General features: G+C 41.9%; 1 protein-coding gene across 3 annotated transcripts in view; it reads left to right on the top strand.

The window, feature by feature from the left end:
- The window catches only part of LOC138807827 (condensin complex subunit 2-like), a 47460-nt gene extending 27387 nt beyond the window's left edge, over positions 1–20073 (top strand). For all 3 annotated transcript variants that reach the window (XM_069993623.1, XM_069993624.1, XM_069993625.1), the window contains exons 13-18: positions 4409–4519; positions 5819–6001; positions 7970–8086; positions 12488–12570; positions 13103–13178; positions 19592–20073. In XM_069993623.1, coding sequence (XP_069849724.1) covers positions 4409–4519; positions 5819–6001; positions 7970–8086; positions 12488–12570; positions 13103–13178; positions 19592–19651 — 630 coding nt within the window. In that variant the 3' untranslated portion in view covers positions 19652–20073. The remainder of the gene's footprint in view (positions 1–4408; positions 4520–5818; positions 6002–7969; positions 8087–12487; positions 12571–13102; positions 13179–19591) is intronic.
- The last annotated feature ends 943 nt before the right edge of the window (positions 20074–21016 follow it).

Here is a 21016-nt window from a genome sequence, read left to right as displayed (position 1 = left end):
AGTGGTAGAGCGCTGGCCTTGAGCTGAAGAGCTGAGGAACAGCATTTAGGCCCAAAGTTCAAGCCCCATGATTGACCAAAAAAAGAAAGAAAATTATTTCACTCTAAAGTCTTGTGTTTTAATTTTTCTGTTTTTTTTCTTCATAGTATTCCTTTATTTATACTGAGGTTTGAACTCAGGGTCTTATGCTTTCTAGGCAAGCTCTCTAGCACTTGAACTATACCTCCTGCCTTTTTGGCTTTGGAATAGAGTTTATGTTTATGCCTCAATCCTACTTATGCTTCCTGTATAGTTGGGATGAGAGATGGCACAACCATTCCCATCTTTTTATTGGTTGGGTTGGGAGTCTCTGAAACTCTTTGCCCTTGCTGTCCTCAAACCACTATTCTACCAGTCTCCACCTCCCAGTTAGGATTACATAATAGTCACTGTACCCGTCTCCTAATTAGAAACTCATAATTGTATAGCATAAGCTTCTGTTGTCCTTGGGATTCAGTTTCACTGTGTGAAGCCAAATAGTCAGGCTTCTACAGAACTACATCAGTAAGTGGACTAATAAGCACTGAAAGTTTGGCTCGAGATAAGCTAGCAAATGCCCAGAGGAGAGTGTTAGAAATGGAGAGGGACTTAGAAGTTGTGTCATAGAGGGAACAGTAGAAAAAAGTTAGGAAACCCTGTTACCTTAACACAATAATCATTTTTTGTCTAATACTATTTTTAAAAAAAATTTTTGTCTGTGTGTCTTGAACTCTGGGTCTGAGCTCTTCAGCTCAAGGCTAGCACTCTACCTCTTGAGCCACAGTGCCACTTCCATTTTCTGGTGATTAAGTGAAGATAAGAGTCTCATGAACATTCCTGCCTAGGCTGGCTTTGAACCATGATCCTCAGATCTCAGCCACCTGAACAGCTAGGATTACAGGCATGAGCCACCGGTGCCCAGCTTCTAATACTATTTTTTGATTTGTATTACAAAAACATCAGGAGTTTTGAAGCCAGGCACCAGTGGCTAACCCCTGTAATTCTAGCTATTCAGGAGGCTGAGATCTGGAGGGTCAAGGTTTGAAGCCAATCTAAGTAGAAATGTCCAGGAGACTTGATCTCCAAGTTAACAAAATGCCAGACTAGAGCTGTGGCTTAGGTAGAATATCAGCCAAGCAAAGCAATTGAGAGGCCCTGAGTTCACACTCTAGTACTGCCTCCAACAACCCCTCAACTCCCACCCAAACATTGTGAGTTTTGGAGTTGAAGTATGGGACTGTATTCGAATAGTCAAGGTAGTCCTGTAAATGAATATACTTCTGACCACATTTTCCCTTCTTTAGAGACACATTCCAGATAAAAATCACAGGCTGTAAGACCTGCAAATATTTGAGTAGCTGTGGTCACCAAGTACTTCCAAAAGAGAAAGCACAACTCTGTAAGGCTCTGGGAGACAGATGGAGGACCCCTGGATGTAATTAGGGAAAAAAAAGTTGGATGCTTCTCCCTGTTGCCCTGTAAGGAACAGTGTCTCTTCGTGTGAGGAGTCAGGCTGCCTGTAAATTAGGATGATAGGCTTTCTGTCAGAATTGTTCAAGGGCGCTGGAAAGGTGGTTCAGTGGTAGAGTGCTTGCCTTGCATGCATGAGGCCCTGGGTTCGATTCCTCAGCACCACATAAACAGAAAGTCAGAAGTGGCGCTGTGGCTCAAGTGGTAGAGTGCTAGCCTTCAGCTGAAGAGCTGAGGGACAGTGCCCAAGCCCAGAGTTCAGGCCCCAGGACCAACAACAACAACAACAAAAGTATTGTTCAAGTACAACAAGATGACTTGCAGAAAGCTGTAGACATACATAGGCAAGGATTCACAACTTTAGTTTTATTTTTAGTAAAGGACTTTTTTCTTCAACTAAAACTCTATAGAAGACACAATTGCAAATCAGAAGTGGAGGTGCTCTGGTTGATTTGATTGAGTACAGGCTTTTCACCCTGCTGCCCTAGGCCTGCTATAGGAAGTTGAGATTTGGTCAGGTTAGAAACCTTCCAGGGGGGGCTGGGAAGGTGGCTCAGTGGTAGAGTGCTTGCCTTGCATGCATGAGGCTCTGGGTTCGATTCCTCAGCACCACATAAGCAGAAAAAGCTGGAAGTGGGGCTGACACTCAAGTGGTAGAGTACTAGCCTTCAGCTGAAGATCTGAGGGACAGCACCCAGGCCCAGAGTTCAGGCCCCAGGACCGACCAAAAAAAAAAAAAGAAACCTTCCAGGGTTATTTAGCTTTAGAATAAATAGCTGGAGGAGATTAAGCATAAGAATCAAGCTTGATTCTTATGTTGTATTCTTATGCTAAATCAACTCCTCTGAACATTTAAAATGAATTTCAGGAAATGGAAATATGAGGTTTTATCGATGGTGGTGGTAGTGGTTTGTTGTTGTTGTTTTTTTTTTTTAGGAGGGCAAAGAAAGGAAGGGTGAATAAATGCAGTCATGATATTCAGTATACACTGTGGAAAATTAACGGTGCAACTTGTGAACAGGGCAGGTGGGAGGAAACTGGGGGAAAGCAAAGGAAGGAGTGACATTGTCTAAAAAAGAAATGTACTGCAAGGAGGCTGAGATCTGAGGATCATGGTTTGAAGTCAGCCCCGACTGGAAAGTTTGTGAGACCTATCTCCATCAGAAAATCAGAAGTGGTGCTGTGGCTGGAAGTGATAGAGTGCTAGCCTTGAGCAAAAGAACTTAGAGACAGTGCTGAGATCCAGAGTTCAAGCCCCATGACCAACAACAACAACAAAAAGAAATGTACTCTTTACCTGACTTATGAAATGGTAACTTCTATGTACAATAACTTTTTTTGGTAGTTTATTTTAATAGCAAACTTACAGAAACAGCACAGAAGACAAACAACATTAAAAACATGTACAATATCTTTTTTTAAGCCACATACCCAGCCCTACAATATCTTTTTTCTTTTTCAAATTTTTTATTGTGATTAAGTGGTTACATAATTTCCCAAATTTCACAGTATTGTGGGATAGTGATGCTCAGTTAAAGTCACAAACACATTCTAACTTTCCTGGAGCAAATTATTGAGCAAATTGTCTATCACGGTCTATAACATTTATGAGTTCTATGAACTTTGCGATACAGTTATTTCTTCCACATTGGGTGGTATGTACATTTCTTTTGTTTTGCATAGCATCAGCTGTTCCCTCTTTTTCACTTGTTCCCTCCCTCCCATCGCTGCCATTAAGTTGCTTAGTTCATTTTGGCCAATGTCCTGTGCAGCTAATGGGTCCCGCTGTTGTATGTTTTTCCCCCGATTCCCTCTAGTTCTGTGTCATCTTCCTGGTTCCCTACCGGTGTACACATACATACCATACATGTGATCAGCAGCATGGGGTTATTTAGTAGTGATTTGACCAGATGAGTTTTTTTTTGGGTCCGGTCGTGGGGCCTGAACTCTGGGCCTGGGCGTTGTCCCTCAGCTCTTCAGTTCAAGGCTAGCGCTCTACCACTTGTGCCACAGTGCCACTTCCAGCTTTTTTCTTTTTGCTTATGTGGTGCTGAGGAATCGAACCCAGGGCCTCATGCATGCAAGGTAAGCTCTCTACCACTGAGCCACCTTCCCAGCCCCTCTTTTGTTTTTTAAGTTTGTTTGTTAATTTTGTTGTAACACCTAACATTTTGGATTTAACATCCACTTATCAGGGAGACCATGTACCGTTTGTCTCTTTGCTCTTGGCTTACCTTGCTCAACATGATTTCTTCTAGCTCCATCCATTTCCCTGCAAATGTCATTATTTTGCCATTTCTAATGGCTGCATAATATTCTATTGTGTATAGATACCACAATTTTTGGATCCATTCATCTGTGGTGGGACATCTGGGTTGTTTCCATATCCTGGCTATTGTGAACAATGCTGTAATAAACATGGAGGTACCTGCATGTGTCCTTGTATACTGGTTCCTGTTGTTTAGGATAGATTCCTAGAAGTGGTATAACTAGGGCAGAAGGGAGGTCAATATTTAACTTTCTGAGGACCCTCCAGACTACTTTCCAAAGTGGTTGTATAAGTGTACATTCCCACCAGCAGTGTAATAGGGTTCCTCTTTCTACACATCCCCTCCAGCATTTGTCGTTGGCTGACTTGAGGATGTGGGATATTCTGACTGGGATAAGGTGGTATCTCAGGGTTGTCTTTATTTGTATTTCCTTCACAAACAGGGATGGTGAACATTTCCTCATGTGTTTCTTTGCCATTTTTATCTTTTCATCTGAGAAGTCTCTTTAGTTCCCTTGCCCATTTAGTACCTACAATATCTTAATTACAATAAAATTATATTAAAAAAAATCAAGCTTCATTTCTCCAGCCTCATTCAATAGCTGCTTATCTAAAAGTTGCTTTTTGCAATTTTTCTTTCATGGTTTCTAGGTTCTTAAGATGGCCCAAGGCCAGAGGGCAGAGACTGAGCATTATGAAGACATTGAAGACTATGATTACAACAACCCTAATGACACCTCCAACTTTTGCCCTGGACTACAGGTAAAGAGGAGTAAGAGTTCTATCATTTCTTCTAAGTAGATGATGTTTTCTTCCATTTTTCATCTCATCTACAATATGGCAGAGGATTATGGGAATTTTGAATCTAATGGGGATTTTCTGGCTGCTAGTTGTGCTTCAGTGCAGGATACTAAACAAAACTTAGGAAACATTCAGCTCTGGCTTGACTTACACACCCTGTATGCAGCAAGTCTAGACTCTAGACTTATCTAGAGTCTAGCCTGTCCTATGCAGCACTAATCCTGACTGTTTTGTGATTTCAGAGGAATATGCAAGGAATTCTCTTCCTGCTATAAGGAGCTAATATTTTGGCTAAATGACAAACAAATAGATGTGATGGTGATGTGATCTAGTAGAGACCAGGCTTCTAGCTCTGATTTTGATTCCACATGGTTATCTTATTGTGAACTTGTACAAGCCACTCTTCATCTTTAGTTCTTGGTTTATATTAATAATTTCCATTTCTCATTAATGAATCTACTAATGAGGCAATGAATATAAGTAACAGAAAGGAAGAGAATATAGGCCTCCTCCTTACCTCCTGTAGGTGGGGAGAGGGAAAAGAACTGGAATAACTTAGTCTGCTTATTTATTTATGCTTGGAGAAGAGTTTGGTTGATATATTTTAGTGAAAATTCAGCTTGACCCTTGGCCAGTGTTTGTTAAACCTCAGTATGCATATGAATCACCCCAAAAACCTATTAAAAGACTACATCCACCCCACTCCCAACTCTGCCCTGGGATATTCTCATGCATGCACTCTGGACTTGGTTCTGTAATTGGCTTTCTCACTGACTGCTGGATACTCCTTGCTGCCCAATAGACAATTCCTGAAATCTCCTGTGCTGCATTTTTTTTTTTTTTTGGTAGGGTTAGAATAAAAGTCTTAACTTATGTCCTTTTACCACTGAACTGCAGCTTTTATGCCTATTCTCTGTTCTTTTGGGTGAGTACATAGGTGTCTCCAGTATTTCAGGAAAATTTTCTGTAAAATGAAATCTTCAACTGACTAGAAAGTTAAGGGACATTGGACATTGTGATTATTGAATTCCTTTAACCTCTGCTTTAGAGGGCTTGGGCTGATAACAGATACTTTTCTAGTGGGGCTCAGGAGAAACAAGAAGAAATGAAAAAAAATCCATCTTGGTGTGACTCAGTGAGTCTCAGATGAACAGACTCTTAGATGGTCTCTTCTTGCTTTGTATACTTGGAGTCTGTTGCAGGGATGTTTCTAAGACCTGACAGCCTCTGCCAAACCTCAAGAGCTGTTTCCTTGTTCAGGTTGCTGAAAGTGATGGTGAAGAGGCAGAAAATCTATCTGAGGGACCTGTTGGGACCTTTGACCTCACATCTTATCCCTGCCATACACCTAAGACAGCCGAAGAGAATGGTGACACTCCTGAAAATGAAGGAATAGATATCACCACGTATGGGGAATCAAACCTTGTAGCTGAGCCTCAGAAGGTAAGGATGAAGTAGATGAAATTGTGTGGGAAATCCATTTAACTCATCTCTATATGTCAGCTCTTACTGACGCTTGAACTCAGGGCCTTGTGCTTGCTAAGCAAGTACTCCACGTCTTGAGCCATTCTTCCAGTCCTTTTTGCTGTTTCCAAAAAGGGCTTTGGAGGTTGTTTTTTTTTTTTTTTTTTCCCGCCAGTACTGGGTCTTGAAATCTGGGCCTGGGCACTGTGCCTGAGCTTCTTTTACTCAAAGTTAGTACTCTACTACTTGAGCCACAGCACCACTTCTGGCTTCTTTTGTGTATGTGGTACTGAGGAATCAAACCCAGTGCATCATGCATGTGAGGCAAGCACTCTTATCACTAAGCCACATTATCAGCCCTTTCTTTTTTTTGGGGGGAGGGTGGTGGTGGTCCAGTCGTGGTGCCTGACCTCTGGGCCTGGACACTGTCCCTCAGCTCTTTAGCTCAAGGCTAGCCGCTGTCCCACTTGAGCCACAGTGCCACTTCCGGCTTTTTTCTTTTTGCTTATGTGGTGCTGAGGAATCGAACCCAGGGCCTCATGCATGCAATGCAAGCACTCTACCACTGAGCCACCTTCCCAGCCCCTAGCCCTTTTTTTTTTTTTCCCCCGCCCACCCCTCCCATTCTCTAGCACTTTCTTTTTTAAAGCAAGAATTTGTTTTAGTAGGACAGGGTTGTAGTGGGGAAAAATAGGAAAAAGAGAGAAATACTTTTCGCTCCCCATATAGGAAATAGGAGGTAAAGACTGTCAAATACGGGGCTGGGAAGGTGGCTCAGTGGTAGAGTGCTTGCCTTGTATGCGTGAGGCCCTGGGTTGGATTCCTCAGCACCACATAAAGCAGAAAGAGCCAGAAGTGATGCTGTGGCTCAAGTAGTAGAGTGCCAGCCTTGAGCTGAAGGGCTGAGAGACAGCACCTAGGCCCAGAGTTCAGGCCCCATGACTGACAAAAAAAAAGACTGTCAAATATGATCTCAGTAACTTTTTGCTTTGGCTAGACTCAAACTGTGATCCTCCCAATCTACTTTTTGAGTAGTTAGCATTATAGCCATAAGTCATTGCACCTGGCAAATTTTATTCTTTTAAATTTATTTTTGCAGTGCTAGGGATCAAACCCAGGCCCCTCATGCATGCTAGGCAAGTGCCGTACCACTGAGCTAGCTCCTAAGATCTTGGTGATATAACTAGGGATGAACTGGTCACCCAAATAAAGTATGTGAATGAAAGCTGTTAAAGAACAGCTTTATATGCTAATGCAGTACTAGCTATATGGCTCTGAAAATTGTTGGCAAAATTTAGTTCATGTTAAATTACCACACATTAAACATTGTTTTTTCCATACCAGGTGGAAGGCCTGATGCTTTTGCTATTCTTTTATCCATTTATTTTTTCACACAGGAATTCCAAGTTAACGTTAATGGAGATTATCCTTATCAAAAAGAAATGCAAGGCCGGGCACCTGTGGCTCACACCTGTAATCATAGCTACTCGGGAGGCTGTGATCTGAAGATTGTGGTTCAGAGCCAGCCTAGGCAGGAAAGTCTGTGAGACTCTTACCTCCAATTAACCACCAGAAAACTGGAAGTGGTGCTATAGCAAGAGGTAGAGCACTTGTTTTGAGCTGAAGAGCTCAAGGACAGTGTCCAGGCCCAGAGTTCAAGCTCCATGACTGACCAAAAAAAAAAGAAGAAGGAAAAAAGAAATGTGAAATCCTAGCCCTTGAGGGACTGAAGCCTAAAGATTGAGATTGGAGACCAGTTTGGGATACATAGCAAGACCTCAAAAAGCAATGTTTTTCATGAAAGATTCTTAGTATTCTCAAAGAGAGCTCTATAGTTCATGGTAGAAACTGGATTTTTTATTCTAACTTCCGACTTTTCTTTTTACAAAATTCAATAGTAAATGCTTTTCTTTCTGCTTTGTTTTACTTTGTTATGTACTATTTCAGGTAAATAAAATTGAAATTCATTATGCCAAGACTGCCAAGAAGATGGACATGAAAAAGTTGAAGCGGAACATGTGGAGTTTGTTGACAGACTTCTCCAGAAAGGATGCAGATACTGAGGTAGATAATGGTGCCCATTGAAGTGTGTGGGAGAGGATGCTGATGTATGCAGTTCCACCATGCCTCAGTGTAGTTAATATTCCCAGGTCTCAGAAGATATATCATCTGTAAGAGAAATGCACCTAATGTAGGTCACATCAAAGGTGACACAGGTGGCGAACTAGTGCCTCAGACAGCATTTAGCATTACTGGTGAGGAAAATATACAAATGAAAGCATTTCCATGCTGCTTTTAAACAACAGCAGTTTAGTAGCTAAGCTAATACTTGTTCACTATTGAAATGAGGAAAATTTGAAGTACTTATCCAACCAATTGCAGATAGCAATTTAATTTTTGGAAATAAATGATAACTATAGCTCAAGTGCCATAAAATTTATTATTATTATTATTTTTTTTTTTTTTTTGGTCCAGTTATGGGGCCTGAACTCTGGGCCTGTGTGCTGTCCCTCAGCTCTTCAGCTCAAGGCTAGCACTCTACCACTTGAGCTACAGCGACACTTCCGGCTTTTTTCTTTTTGCTTATGTGGTGCTGAGGAATCGAACCCAGGGCCTCAGGCATGCAAGGCAAGCGCTCTACCACTGAGCCACCTTCCCAGCTCCCAAAATTTTTTTTTTTTTTACAAATCCTGTGATGCAATAGTTCTGATTTGGGGTATGTATTCTCAGTAGAAAAGCAGTAGGAAAACAATTGTGCTGTTATATTCCTTCTTGAGAATTAGATAAGACCATGATTAACTTTCTCCAATTTAATGGACTTCTCAGTTTACTAGATGCTTTACTCCTCTTCTGGACCCTTCCTGCCCAAAATATATTCTAAGCTTTACAAACTCAACTACTTTTAACACTCTCTCGCCTAAGTAGTGAAAATTCAAGAATGATTTCAGGAACTTATACCATATAATCTTGGGTACATCAGAGAAAACTTCAGTAACTGAGTTTTGTTACTGTAACAAATATCTGAGCTAATCAGGTATTTGCTTATTTTGACTCACAGTTTTAGAAGTTTCTCTCCATGATTGGCTGACCTCATTGCTTTGGCCCTGTGATGATACATTATAGCAGAAGTACATGGTGATGCCAGGTCATACGCTTCATTGCAAAATGTGAAAGGAAGAACAAGGTGATGCGTCTCAGTATCTCCTTCAAGAGTACACTTTCATAGCCTAATGACCTTTCAGTGGGCCTACCTCTTAAAGTTTTACCACCTCCTACCCAGTACTGCCAGGTGTGGTCCATTCCTTTAACACGTGGATCTTTGTGGAACATTTAAGATCAAAACTATAAGCTGGGTGTGATGATGTATACCTGATATCCCAGTTAGAGTAGGAATAGTAAATAGGAAGATTGAGGTCCAGGATATACCAGGAAAAAAGTGAGACCATATCTCAAAAGTAACTAGAGTAAAGTGGATTAGAGGCATGGCTCATGTGGTAGAATGCCTTCTTAGGAAGTGCAAAGTCCTGAATTCAAATTCTAAGACCACCAATAAAAAGAAAGAAATCTAAACAATAGTCACATTCATAGGACCTTGTTAGGTAAAACAGAATGAGATACAGATATAAGAAAAATGCTCGCCGGGCGCCAGTGGCTCATGCCTGTAATCCTAGCTACTCAGGAGGCTGAGATCTGAGGATCACGGTTCAAAGCCAGCCTGGGCAGGAAAGTTTGTGAGACTCTTATCTCCAATAAACCACCAGGAAACCGGAAGTGGCGCTGTGGCACAAGTGGTAGAGCACTTGCCTTGAGCTGAAGAGCTGAAAGACAGTGCCCAGGCCAAGAGTTCATGTCCCATGACAGACAAAAAAGAAAAAGAAATAAATAAAATAAAAATAAAAATGCTCTAGGGTTTATTCAGTGCTCAATGGAATAACATTTGCCTGGCAAGTGTAAGGCTCTGAGTTTGGTCCTCAGCTCTGCAAAGAGAGAGGGAGAGAGAGAGAGAGGGAGAGAAAGAAGAAAAATATTCTAATTTAAAAAAAAGAGCCAGGGTTAGTGGTGCACAACTATAACGTCAACACTTAGGAGGCTGAGCCAGGAGAATTGTGGGTTTGAGACCATGAACTACACGGTCAATTCTAGGCCAGCGTGGGCTACATAGTAAGACTATCTTTAAAAAAGAGGATGGAGGTCTAGGAAGGTGGCTCAGTGGTAGAGTGCTTGCCTCGTACGCATTAGGCCCTGGGTTTGATTCCTTAGCACCACATAAACAGAAAAAACTGGAAGTGGCTATGTGGGCTCAAGTGGTAGAGCACCAGCCTTGAGCTGAAGAGCTGAGGGACAGTGCCTAGGCCCAGAGTTCAGGCCCATGACCGACAAAAAAAAAAAAAGAGGATGGAATGGGATGGGATGGGATGGGATAGAAAGTGAGTTGAACATACTTGTGTGTTCCTGTAATCCCAGAACTTGGGAGGCTCAGGTAGGAAGATGAGGAGTTCGAGGCCAGCCTGGACTACATAACAAGACTGCCACAAAATAAAAAATCGAGTCAGATGTGGTGATTAATGGCTATTATCCTAGTATTTGGGCTGAGGCAGGAGGATCACAACTTGGAGGGCAGTGTGGGCTACGTAATGAGACTTGATTAGAAAAACAGTCAAGGCCAGGTACTGGTTGACTCCATGCCTATAATCCTAGCTACTTGTGAGCTAAGATCTGAGGATAGTGGTTTGAAGCTAACACAAGTAGGAAAGTCTGTGAGCCTCTTATTGTCAGTTAATTGCCAATAAAACAAAACAAATCCCAGAAGTGGAGATGTGGAGATGTGGCTCAAGTGTAGAGCACTAGCTACTAGCCTTGAGAAAAAACACTCAAGCCTCAAGTTCAAGTCCCAGGACTAATGTGTGTGCACATGTGTGTGCGTGCATGCATACACAAAGGAAATAGTCAAACATACAAAAATAGAAGTTTAGAGAGAAAAGTAACAGACTAGTGTAATGAACCCCTACACTCCCAGTATCTGTTCATGGTTCATTACACTGTTTTCTAATTCTGTCCCTCCCATTACTCATCCTATATCCCCATGTACACATTACAGCTTATTTCAAGGCAAATCTTTGCACACTGCTTGTCTGTGAAAAGATTTACTGAGGTGGTAGGAAGCTATTTTTTATTTAAGTGACAAACTTGATTTTACTTTTGAGCATGAATAGATTCTATGATGCCTCTTGGAGTAGAGTTTAGTCAAAGCCAAAAATCATTATGGTTTTTATTTATTTTCCTAGTTCCCCTCCTCAGCAAGGGATTCTAGAAGACCCTTTGTGGTTTCCCCTTGTTATAATATGCCCTCTATGTATGGGGCTGGGAATGTGGCTTAGTGGTAGAGTGTTGCCTAGCATGCATGAAGCCCTGGGTTAGATTCCTCAGTACCACATAAACAGGAAAAGCTGTAAGCAGCACTGTGGCTCAGGTGGTAGAGTGCTAGCTTTGAACAAAAGAAGCTCAGGGATAGTGCCAAGGCCCTGAGCTCTAGCCCCTGGATGGCAAACAAACATTAAAAAATTAATATTCTCTCTAAGATGCATGACAAAATTTACTGCTGCAAAAGGGTTCAAAAATCTGACAGGCAAGTACAGAGCAGGCAAGCTGCTTCTCTATCCCTAATGCATCAGGCTCTGCCCCTTTGTGAAGATTGGTTGGGCTCAGGTTCAAAGTCTGCTTGTGATTGGCTAGTTTGAATAGGGTAAAATGTATTTACATAAGGTTATTTTGAAATAAGATTAACAGTACCCTCACTCACTGCTGTTTCAAAAACAATCAGAGGTGTGTCAAGTCCAGTTTAAGACAAAATAAACCAGTTTAAGACAAAAACCTTACCTTCTCCCAACGGTAGTCATTTTTTCCTTAACAGTGAAACCACTGAGCCAAAGCAAGAACTTTTAAGCAACACACTTTGATAGAAAAGACAGTTTTTCTCACATCCTTTACCCAGATCATACCACTATTGGCATTCATGTTGTCCACATATGGGTTAATTTCAGTGTTATTCAGAACTGAAGCACTGAATTCTTTATACATTATTTTTCTTAAAGAATAGCAAAGTGTTTACTTTTCTTTCATTCAGATGCAAACTTTTTCCTTTTTTTTGGGTCAGCTTGAATTTAGGCCCTGGGTACTGCCTCTGAACTTCTATTACTCTACCACTTAAGCTACAGCTCCATGCTCCATTTCCAGCTTTTTGTTGCTTAATTAGAGATAAGAGTCTCATAGACTTTTCTGCCCAGGCTAGCTTTGAACCGTAACACTCAGATCTCAGCCTCCTGAGTAGCTAGGATGACAAACATAAGCCATAGGTGCTGGGTGTAAACTTTCTTTGTTGGAAATCCAGCTTTGTAAGTTTCTATTGTTCTTTCAGACATGAACCAGCTTTAAATGTCCAACCTGTAGCTATGCTTCTTTTGTTAGGCAAACCGCAGTGAAAATGGCAAGGAAGAGATGGTAGCTGACGGGAAGATGCTCAGTGGGCTCACAAAGGACCTACAGAAGAGGTGAGTACTGGTAAACTCAGGGCAAGCAGTAGCACCTGTCTGTCTTTCTCTGGTCCCTGGCTAAGAATGCTCAGCAAGAGTTGCTAGAATGATGGGCTTGCTGTTGGAGGCCTGCTTTATATAAAGTAATACTTGTCTCAGTTTCTCTGCTTTATCTTCATAGCAAATGGATAGAATCACAACTTTGAGACCAACCTGGACTATATACTGAGACAAAATAACCCACAAGGGCTGTCAGAAGGGCTTAGGTGCTAGAGTACCTCCCTAGCAAGCACAAGACTCTGAGTTCAAACCTCCAGCAATGCCAAAAAATACAACAGCAACAAAAATTTATCTCTTTGTGGTCCAGTGCCTGAAATAGGAGGTATTTAATTTTAAATATGAAACTGGTCTGACTTGTTTATAAGATGCATCTGAAGTATTTGTTCTTATTAGTTTTGTTATTGTATATGTGTATTAGTCATACTTTATGAAAGAGTCTTTGTTCTTCAAATTTCAGTAACCTACTCAAAATTTTCCCCTTTGTTTCCAGCCTCCCTCCCCTCATGGCCAAGAATCTCTCCATACCTCTGGCTTTTGCCTGTCTCCTGCATTTAGCCAATGAAAAGGTAGGTTATTGGGTAAGGTAGGAGTGAGTGTTCAACTGTGCTCTTTTCCTGTCAACTTACTAGAACTTTTTACCAGATCTTCCATGGACTCTATGCTAGCTATAGAAATAATATAATTTTGGAAAAGATAAGAGCAAAAATGGCTCATGTAATATCTTAATTAGGGTGACTTAATTAGGGTGTCACATGACTGTAATCCAGCACTCACGACACAGAGGAAGAAGCATCACAAATTTTAGCCTGAGCTACATAGTGAGACCCTGTTTTAAAACAAGCAAAAAACTGACTTACACAGAACATTCAACCCCAAATTAACTCAGAACAGAGGTGTAGCTGAGAAAAAGACCGTCGGTTTTACTAGCAATGAAAATAGTGACGAGGATCTAAACAAGAACATTTGAGACAATGGAATTGGGATTTTTTCACTCTTCAACCTGAGAATGTGAAGTACTTTTGCTTCACAGTGCTGAACATGTTAAATGCTGATCTTTGCCTGTGCCATAGTCAAGATGTGGTAAGATGGCAGAGACAGAGGTGAGAATGGCAGGAAAACCACTGCAGGAAGAAGAGCAGTAACTCTGGGGGCAACAGCAGGTGGGTGTGGTGCCCCAGAACAGTGAGCAGCACTGCGCAGAGCTATGTACCATAGAAAGGAGGAGTATTTTTTATTTTATTTAAAATCTTTGCTTTTTAATTTCGTGTTACAAATTCAGATCATGTACGTTTAGTACTATATAAGCTTATTCTTTAGGATAGTTAATATTTTACTTGGACAGTATTATTTATCTGAATTTTTTTTTAGTTGTTTAGCTTATAAGCATCAAAGCGATATCAAATTAGAAACTAGAAGTCAGTTAACAACTAAGTTTTAAATTGACCTGAGTTTTTCTGAAATACTCTTGGCTTACCTGTTAAATTTAGCATTTACAACTAAGGTTGTAAAACATTATTGGAAGCTGGGTGCCAGTGGCACCCTAGCTACTCAGGAGGCTGAGATCTGAGGATCAGGGTTCAAAGTCAGCCCTGGCAGGAAAGTCCGTGAGACTGACTTCAATTAACCACCAGAAAACAAGATGTGGCACTGTGGCTCAAGTGGTAGAGTACCACCCTCAGCTGAAGAGCTGAGGGACAGGGCCCAGGCCCAGAGTTCAAGCCCCACAACTGACAGAAACAAAAACAAAACTATTGGAATGTTATGTAAGAAGTTACATCTTTTACATGAGTGGTCTTCCTGAATTGTACTTACTCCTGACAAAAAGAAAAGCAAAAGCCTGTCTGGGTACTAGAGTCTCAGGTCTGTAATCTGTTTCTCAAGAGGCTGAGACCTGGAAGATCATGGTTCCAGGCCTACTTGGGCAGAAGAGTCCAAGAGACTCTTATCTCCAGTTAACCAGCAAAAAGCCAGGCAGGAGAAGGTGTCCATGTGGTAGAGTACCAGTGGTAGTCTGAACCACAGCATGAGGCCCTAGGTTTAAATCATGGTTCAGGGTGAGCGTGTGTGTGTAGAAGGAGACAAAAACCCATTGGCATCAGACACTTACCAGTTATGAGGAACATCAACAACAACAACAAAACCAGGCCTGGCTGGCTGCTGGTGGCTCATGCCTATAATCATAGTTACTCAGGAGGCTGACATCTGAGGATTACAGTTCAAAGCCAGCCTAGGCAGGAAAGTCCATGAGACTCTTATCTCCAATAAACCCCCAGAAAACCAGAAGTGGTGCTGTGGCTCAAGTGGTGGAGCATTGGCCTTGAGCTAAAGAGCTCAGGGACAGCACTCAGGCTCTGAGTTCAAGCCCCATGACTGGGAGGGGGAAAAAAACAGGCCTAAAGGTATAGCTCAAGTGATTGAGCAAGTGCAAAGCTCTGAGTTCAATCCCTATTCCTGCCAAAAATGAGAGTTACTCAGTTGAGAACATTTACTCTCATGTACAATTACTTATTTATTTTATTTTATTTTTTTGTTGGTCGTGGGGCAGTTACTGAGAGAACAGACAGGATGCCATCTTCTTAAAATCCTTTGATACCAACCAGGGCACAACAGTGAGAGCAACCAACCTTCATTTGGGTATTCCTAGGAACTTGGTGTCATTTAGTATCCCCAGCCATCCAGTCCACAAAAGGACTTTGGCCTCTGCAATAGAAGACTGGGCTGGGTTGTGGCAGTGAATGAGTGAACTTGGAAGGTTGCTGTGTTCTCCAGGAGCATAGTTCTTTTTTGTTTTTTGTTTTTTTTTGTTGTTGGTCTTTGGGCTTGAACTCTGGGTCTAGGCACTGTCCCTCAGCTCTTCAGCTCTAGCTCTCTACCATTGCGCCACTGCTGGTTTTCTGTTGGTTAATTGGAGATAAGAGTCTCACAGACTTTCCTGGCCTGGGCTGGCTTTGAACCACGATCCTCAGATCTCAGCTTCCTGAGTAACTAGGATTACAGACATGAGCCACCGGTGCCTGGCTGTCCTAAATTCAAACAGCATGTATCTGCAAAAGAGAGTACTTCTTGCTAAGAGCTATTGCAAAACTTTTATACATAGAAAATAGTGGTGATGTATTTATGATGGGTTTGGTTTTTTTTGTTTTGTTTTGAGGTACTAGGGTTTGAACTAAGGGCCTTGCGCTGCTGGCACTCTACCAGTTGATTTGTACCCCAGCCATATCTTTTGCTGATTATTTTGAAGATGAAGTATAGTGGACTTTTATACCTAGACTACCCTCAATTCACAATCCAGATCTCAGTTTCCTGAGTAGCTAGGATTATAAGCAGGGACCACAGTACCCTTGCTTAGTGCGTATTTTTTTCTCCTTTCTCTGTCTCTCTCTGTCTCTGCCTGTCTGTCTGTCTGTCTGTCTGTCTGTCTCTTTTTACACTGGTCCTGGGCTTGAACTCAGGCCTGTGTGCCCTCTGAGCTTTTGTGCTCAAGGCCAGCATTCTACCACTTGAGCCAGAGCTCTCCTTCCAGCTCTTTTGGTGATTAATTGGAGATAAGAGTCTCACAGACTTTCCTGCTCAGGCTGGCTTTGAATTGCAATCCTCAGATCTTCAACTTCTGAATTGCTAGGATTATAGGCATAAACAACCAGCACCAACTATTTCTTTTCTTTTCTTCTTTTTTTTTTTTTGTCAGTCGTGGGGCTTGAACTTTGGCCTTGGGTACTGTCCTTAAGCTCTTTTGCTCAAGGCTAGTGCTATATCATTTTGAGTCACAGCTCCACCTCTGGTTTTTTGGTAGTTCATTGGTGATGAGAGTCTCAGGGACTTTGTTGCCCTGGCTGACTTTGATCCACAATCCTCAGATCTCAGCTTCCTGAGTAGCTAGTGCCTGGCTTATACCTAGCATTTTTATTGAGGTAATATCTTGCTAACAGTTTGCCCATACTAGCCTCAATCTGCCATCTTCCCAGTCTCCATCTACAGAGTAGCCTGGATTATGGGCATGTACCACTACACCTAGCACTGTGTTCTTCATATATTGTGAATATGAATCCTTTGTTAGATAACTAGCTGGTGAAGGTTTTCCCCATTTTATAGGCTATCTCTTCACTTATTATTTCCTTTGATTGGAGAAACTTTTAAAATAACATTTTACCTGCCATTGCTTGCTGTGATTTTGTGAGCTTAGAGTCTCTCTCAGTCATTACCTATTTCTGTGTCTTGAAGTATTTTCCCATAGTAGTTTCAGGGCTTATCTTATGAATTGATTTTTTTTTTCAACAGATTGAGAAATCTGTTGAAATCTGCTACCTTCAGTTTTGGACATGTAGACATCTAGTTTTCCCAGCATCATTTGTTGAAGAGGCTGCTTTTTTTTTTCCCTCTAGTGTGTGCTTTTGGCACAGTTGTTTTGCCTACAGCAGTGTGATTTTATTTCTTGGACCTTTTTTTTTTTTTAATTCCATTTATCTATATCTCTTTTTGTGTCAGTACTTGGCGGTTTTTTTTTGTTGTTGTTGCTGCTCTATCTCTAAAATGGTTTGAAGTGAGGTATTGTGATACCACTAGCATCATTCTTTTTTCTTTCTTTTTCTTAGCTTGAGTTGGCTGCTCAGGGTCTTTGTGCTTCCATATGAATTTTAGGATTGACTTTTCTATTTCTGTGAAGAATGTTAATGGAATTTTTTTTCAATGGGTATTGCATTGAATCAATCTGTAGATTGCTTTTGGTAACATAGCCATTTCCACACTTTATGCCAACCCCTGAACGTGTGAAGTTTTTGCATCTTTCAGTTTCTTAAGTGTTTTATAGTTTTAATGGGAGGAGTCTTTTGTGTCCTTGGTTAGTTTAATCCTTATTTGTTTTTTGCCAGTACCAGGGTTTGAAAACTCAGGGTCTGGCTTTTGTTTGGCTTGCTTGTTCAGCTGGTACTCTGTCACTTGAGCCGTGTTTCTAGCCCTACTTTTTACCAATTATTTTGGAAATGGAGTCTCAGACTTTTTTTTTTTTTTTAACCCAGATTAGCCTTGAACTGATGTCCTCCTGAGTAGCTAGAATTACAGGCATAAGCCTCTGGTGCCCACATGGGTTTTGTTTTGTTTTGTTATTGGTACATATAGAAAAGGTAGTAGATTTTTTTTGTATGTTTTTTTGTATGTTTTTGTATCTTCACATTAGTTTTTTGGTGGACTCTGTAAGGCCTTTTAAGTATAGGATCATATTTGTCTGCAAATAAGGATGCTTTGACTTCTTATTTTTATCCCTTCTATTTCTTTTTTTCCGTGTGTGTGTGTGTGTGTGTGTGTGTGTGTGTGTATGTGTGTGTGTGCGTGCGTGCGTGCGCGTGTGCCTGTCCGTGTGCACCTGTCCTAGGGCTTGAACTCAGGACCTGGATGCTACTATCCTTGAGCTTCTTTTGCTCAAGGCTAATGCTCTACTACTTGAGCCACAGCTCTACTTCTAGGTTTTTGGTGGTTAATTAGAAATAAGAATCTCATGGACTTTCTGCCCAGGCTGGCTTTGAATCAGATTCTCAGATCTTAGTTTCCAGAGTAGCCAGGATTACAGGCATGAGCTACCAATGGTTGCCCAGGGAAATCTTCTCTTAGTATTTCATACCAGAACCATTCTTTTGGCCTTCCTTCTCTCTCTCACTCTGGGCTGTCTCTCTGGTAATAACCTCCCCTCAGATTTGCAGTGTCTGGGCTTGGGATCCAGTGGTAGATTTGGGACCCTCTGCTCCATGGCCAGCAGCATGGAACTGATTGGCCAAGCCTAAAGGACCTCAGGCACTATACCTCTGAGCTACATCCATAGCACCTAACAACTTTTAGAACCTGAGCTGTAGTCAAGTACCTGTGGCTCCTGCTTGTAATCCTCAGGAGGCTGGGAAGAAAGTCTATGACACTCTTTTTTTTTTTAATTTATTTTATTTTATTTTTGCACTCTTATCTCCAATTAACCACCAGAAAATCAAAAGTGGAACTGTTGTTCAAAGTGGTAGAGCACTAGCCTTGAGGAAAAGAGCTCACCCAGGCCCTGAGTTCAAGCCTCACAACCAAAAAAAAAAAAAATTTGAGCTGCAAAAAACCCTGCCAGGTGTACAAAGTAGGGACAGGATAGTTGTGGCAAAAAAGGATCTTTGGGAGGGGGAGGGAAAGTAGGAGAAACCTAAGGGAAGGGGTAACAAGTTTGACAAGAAATGTACTTATTGGGCTGGGAAGGTGGCTCAGTGGTAGAGCACTTGCCTTGTATGCATGAGGCCCTGGGTTCAATTCTTCAGTACCACATAAGCAGAAAAAGCCAGAAGTGGCATTGGGGTTCAAGTGGTAGAGTGCTAATCTTGAGCTGAAAAGTTGAGGGACAGCGCCCAGGCCCAGAGTTCAGGCTCTATGACTGACAAAAAAATAGGTTGGGGGAGGAGAAATGAACTTATTACCTTACTTATATAACTGTAACCCCTCTGTACATCACCTTGACAACAACAACAACAACAAAATGTGGTTTTTTTTGTTTGTTTTAAAGAGAGGATCTTCAGCCAGGCCTCTGACAGCTGTTTAGCTCCAAGAGGAACAGTTGCCTAGTGAAGTAGTGAGTGGTTGTTAGGTAGAAGATGGAAGCTGCCCAGAGATGGGAGGGGGAGGGTAGCTGTCATGGACACACTGAGGGTAGTGGTGGAGTGCCTGGAGGGGGTGCATGTGGACAGGTTAGTGTGTATGTGCTGTGCCTCCTGGTGGGCTCCACCCTGCTCCCTGTATCTCATCTCAATTACATTTGCCATGATGATTGGTTTTTCTTTCTGGTGGCACTGGGGTTTGATCTGAGGGCCTTATGCTTCTCTACTCCATGAACCATATCTTAGCCCACAGTTTTCTTTATGAGACAAGCCTGTTCTTTGTAGTTATTACCTTGCCACCTCAGAATTTGATTTATGATTCTATTCTCAATATGTCAAAGTCCATGTGTTTCTTGATCTTTCCTCAGAATCTGAAGCTGGAAGGAACAGAGGATCTTTCTGATGTTCATGTGAAGCTAGGAGATTGAAGCCATTGTATAAGTCAGCAACAGGAGGCCCAGCGATTTCCACTCTGTGGGGAGGATGATGCTGTTGCAAACTATGGTTAGTGCCTGTGGTTGCTCCTCCCTTCTCCCCTTCACAGTTGGTGCCACAGCCTGAAACTCCATGACCAATGAAGGATACTACTATGAGGACACCTAGGAGGGCAGAAGAAGGAGATGGGAGTTTCCTGCTTTGGACTGTGAAGACCTACATCCATTTACATTTCTGCATAGTTCTACCTAGATTGACCTTTGTTATTTTCTACACTTTACTCTTAATAGAGAATAACTTTTAGTAGGCTTTTGATATTGTCTTTAAAAGGCTCCCGAGTGCAAATACATCATACATACATTGATGAATGTATATATGTATATAGTCCTTAAAAATAAAATCATTAAATATCTGAGCTCAATCCTGCTTTTCCATATTAGTGTTAGACCTGGTTCTTTCCCTCAAGGCGATGCAGTCTCTCAGTGATAGATTGCCTACAGGTCCACATAGGCCTGAAAAAAAAGCTTACTGTAGAGGAAAGGGAAATCCCCAGCTAGAAATTGAAGTTTTAAGATAGGTGTGAATACTTGAGGTCTCTGCTAGAAGGTGATGGCGGTGGTAAGAGCTACTATTTAAGTGCTCTCTCATCATTTCTGTGGGCTTCCTCCTTTAGGCCTCAGCAGCCTGTGTGCGATGCTGTTGCCTCTCTCATGTTAGAGGTAGAAGGAACACAGAGTAAAGTAGAGGTAGTCTGCCTCCAGGGTCTATGCTCCTGGCTAGCACTCTGTGCTGCTTAAAGATGGGGAGCAGTGCTGGTGACGCTCATGCAGCTCCACAGAATTCAGGACACCTACAAATGTAAAATGGCCTTTTACATTCCCACAATGCAATAAAACTGCTTGCAGTTTGCTGAAACTATAGGTGTTGATGCACAGAACTTGGTCCTGGCTAGGTCCTGGGTTTCCTGTCAAAACTTGCTGGTCAAGCCAGTGCCGGTGGCTCACGCCTGTAATCCTAGCTACTCAGGAGGCTGAGATCTGAGGATCATAGTTCAAAGCCAGCCCTGGCAGGAAAGTCCATGAGACTCTTATCTTCAGTAAACCACTCGAAAACCGTAAGTGCCGCTGTGGCTCAAGAGGTAGCGCGCTCACCTTGAGTTGAAGAGCTGAGGGACAGCACCCAGGCCTAGAGTTCAAGCCCCACAACAGACAAAAAAAAAAAAACCAAAAAAACTTGCTGGTCAAGACAAGATCCTGGATAATAGCCCAAAGCAGCAAAGTATATAACTTAACTTGACAATTATTCCTCATAACTCATGGTTAAGCTCCAAACCACATACAACACCAAGTAGTCTCTTG

This window comes from Dipodomys merriami, unplaced genomic scaffold, assembly GCF_024711535.1.
Source record: "Dipodomys merriami isolate MVZ:Mamm:240054 unplaced genomic scaffold, mDipMer1.0.p SCAF_435, whole genome shotgun sequence".
NCBI classification, from domain to species: Eukaryota; Metazoa; Chordata; class Mammalia; order Rodentia; family Heteromyidae; genus Dipodomys; species Dipodomys merriami.
The sequence above is the reverse complement of the archived record's forward strand: the minus strand, read 5'-3'. Positions and strand labels throughout refer to the sequence as shown.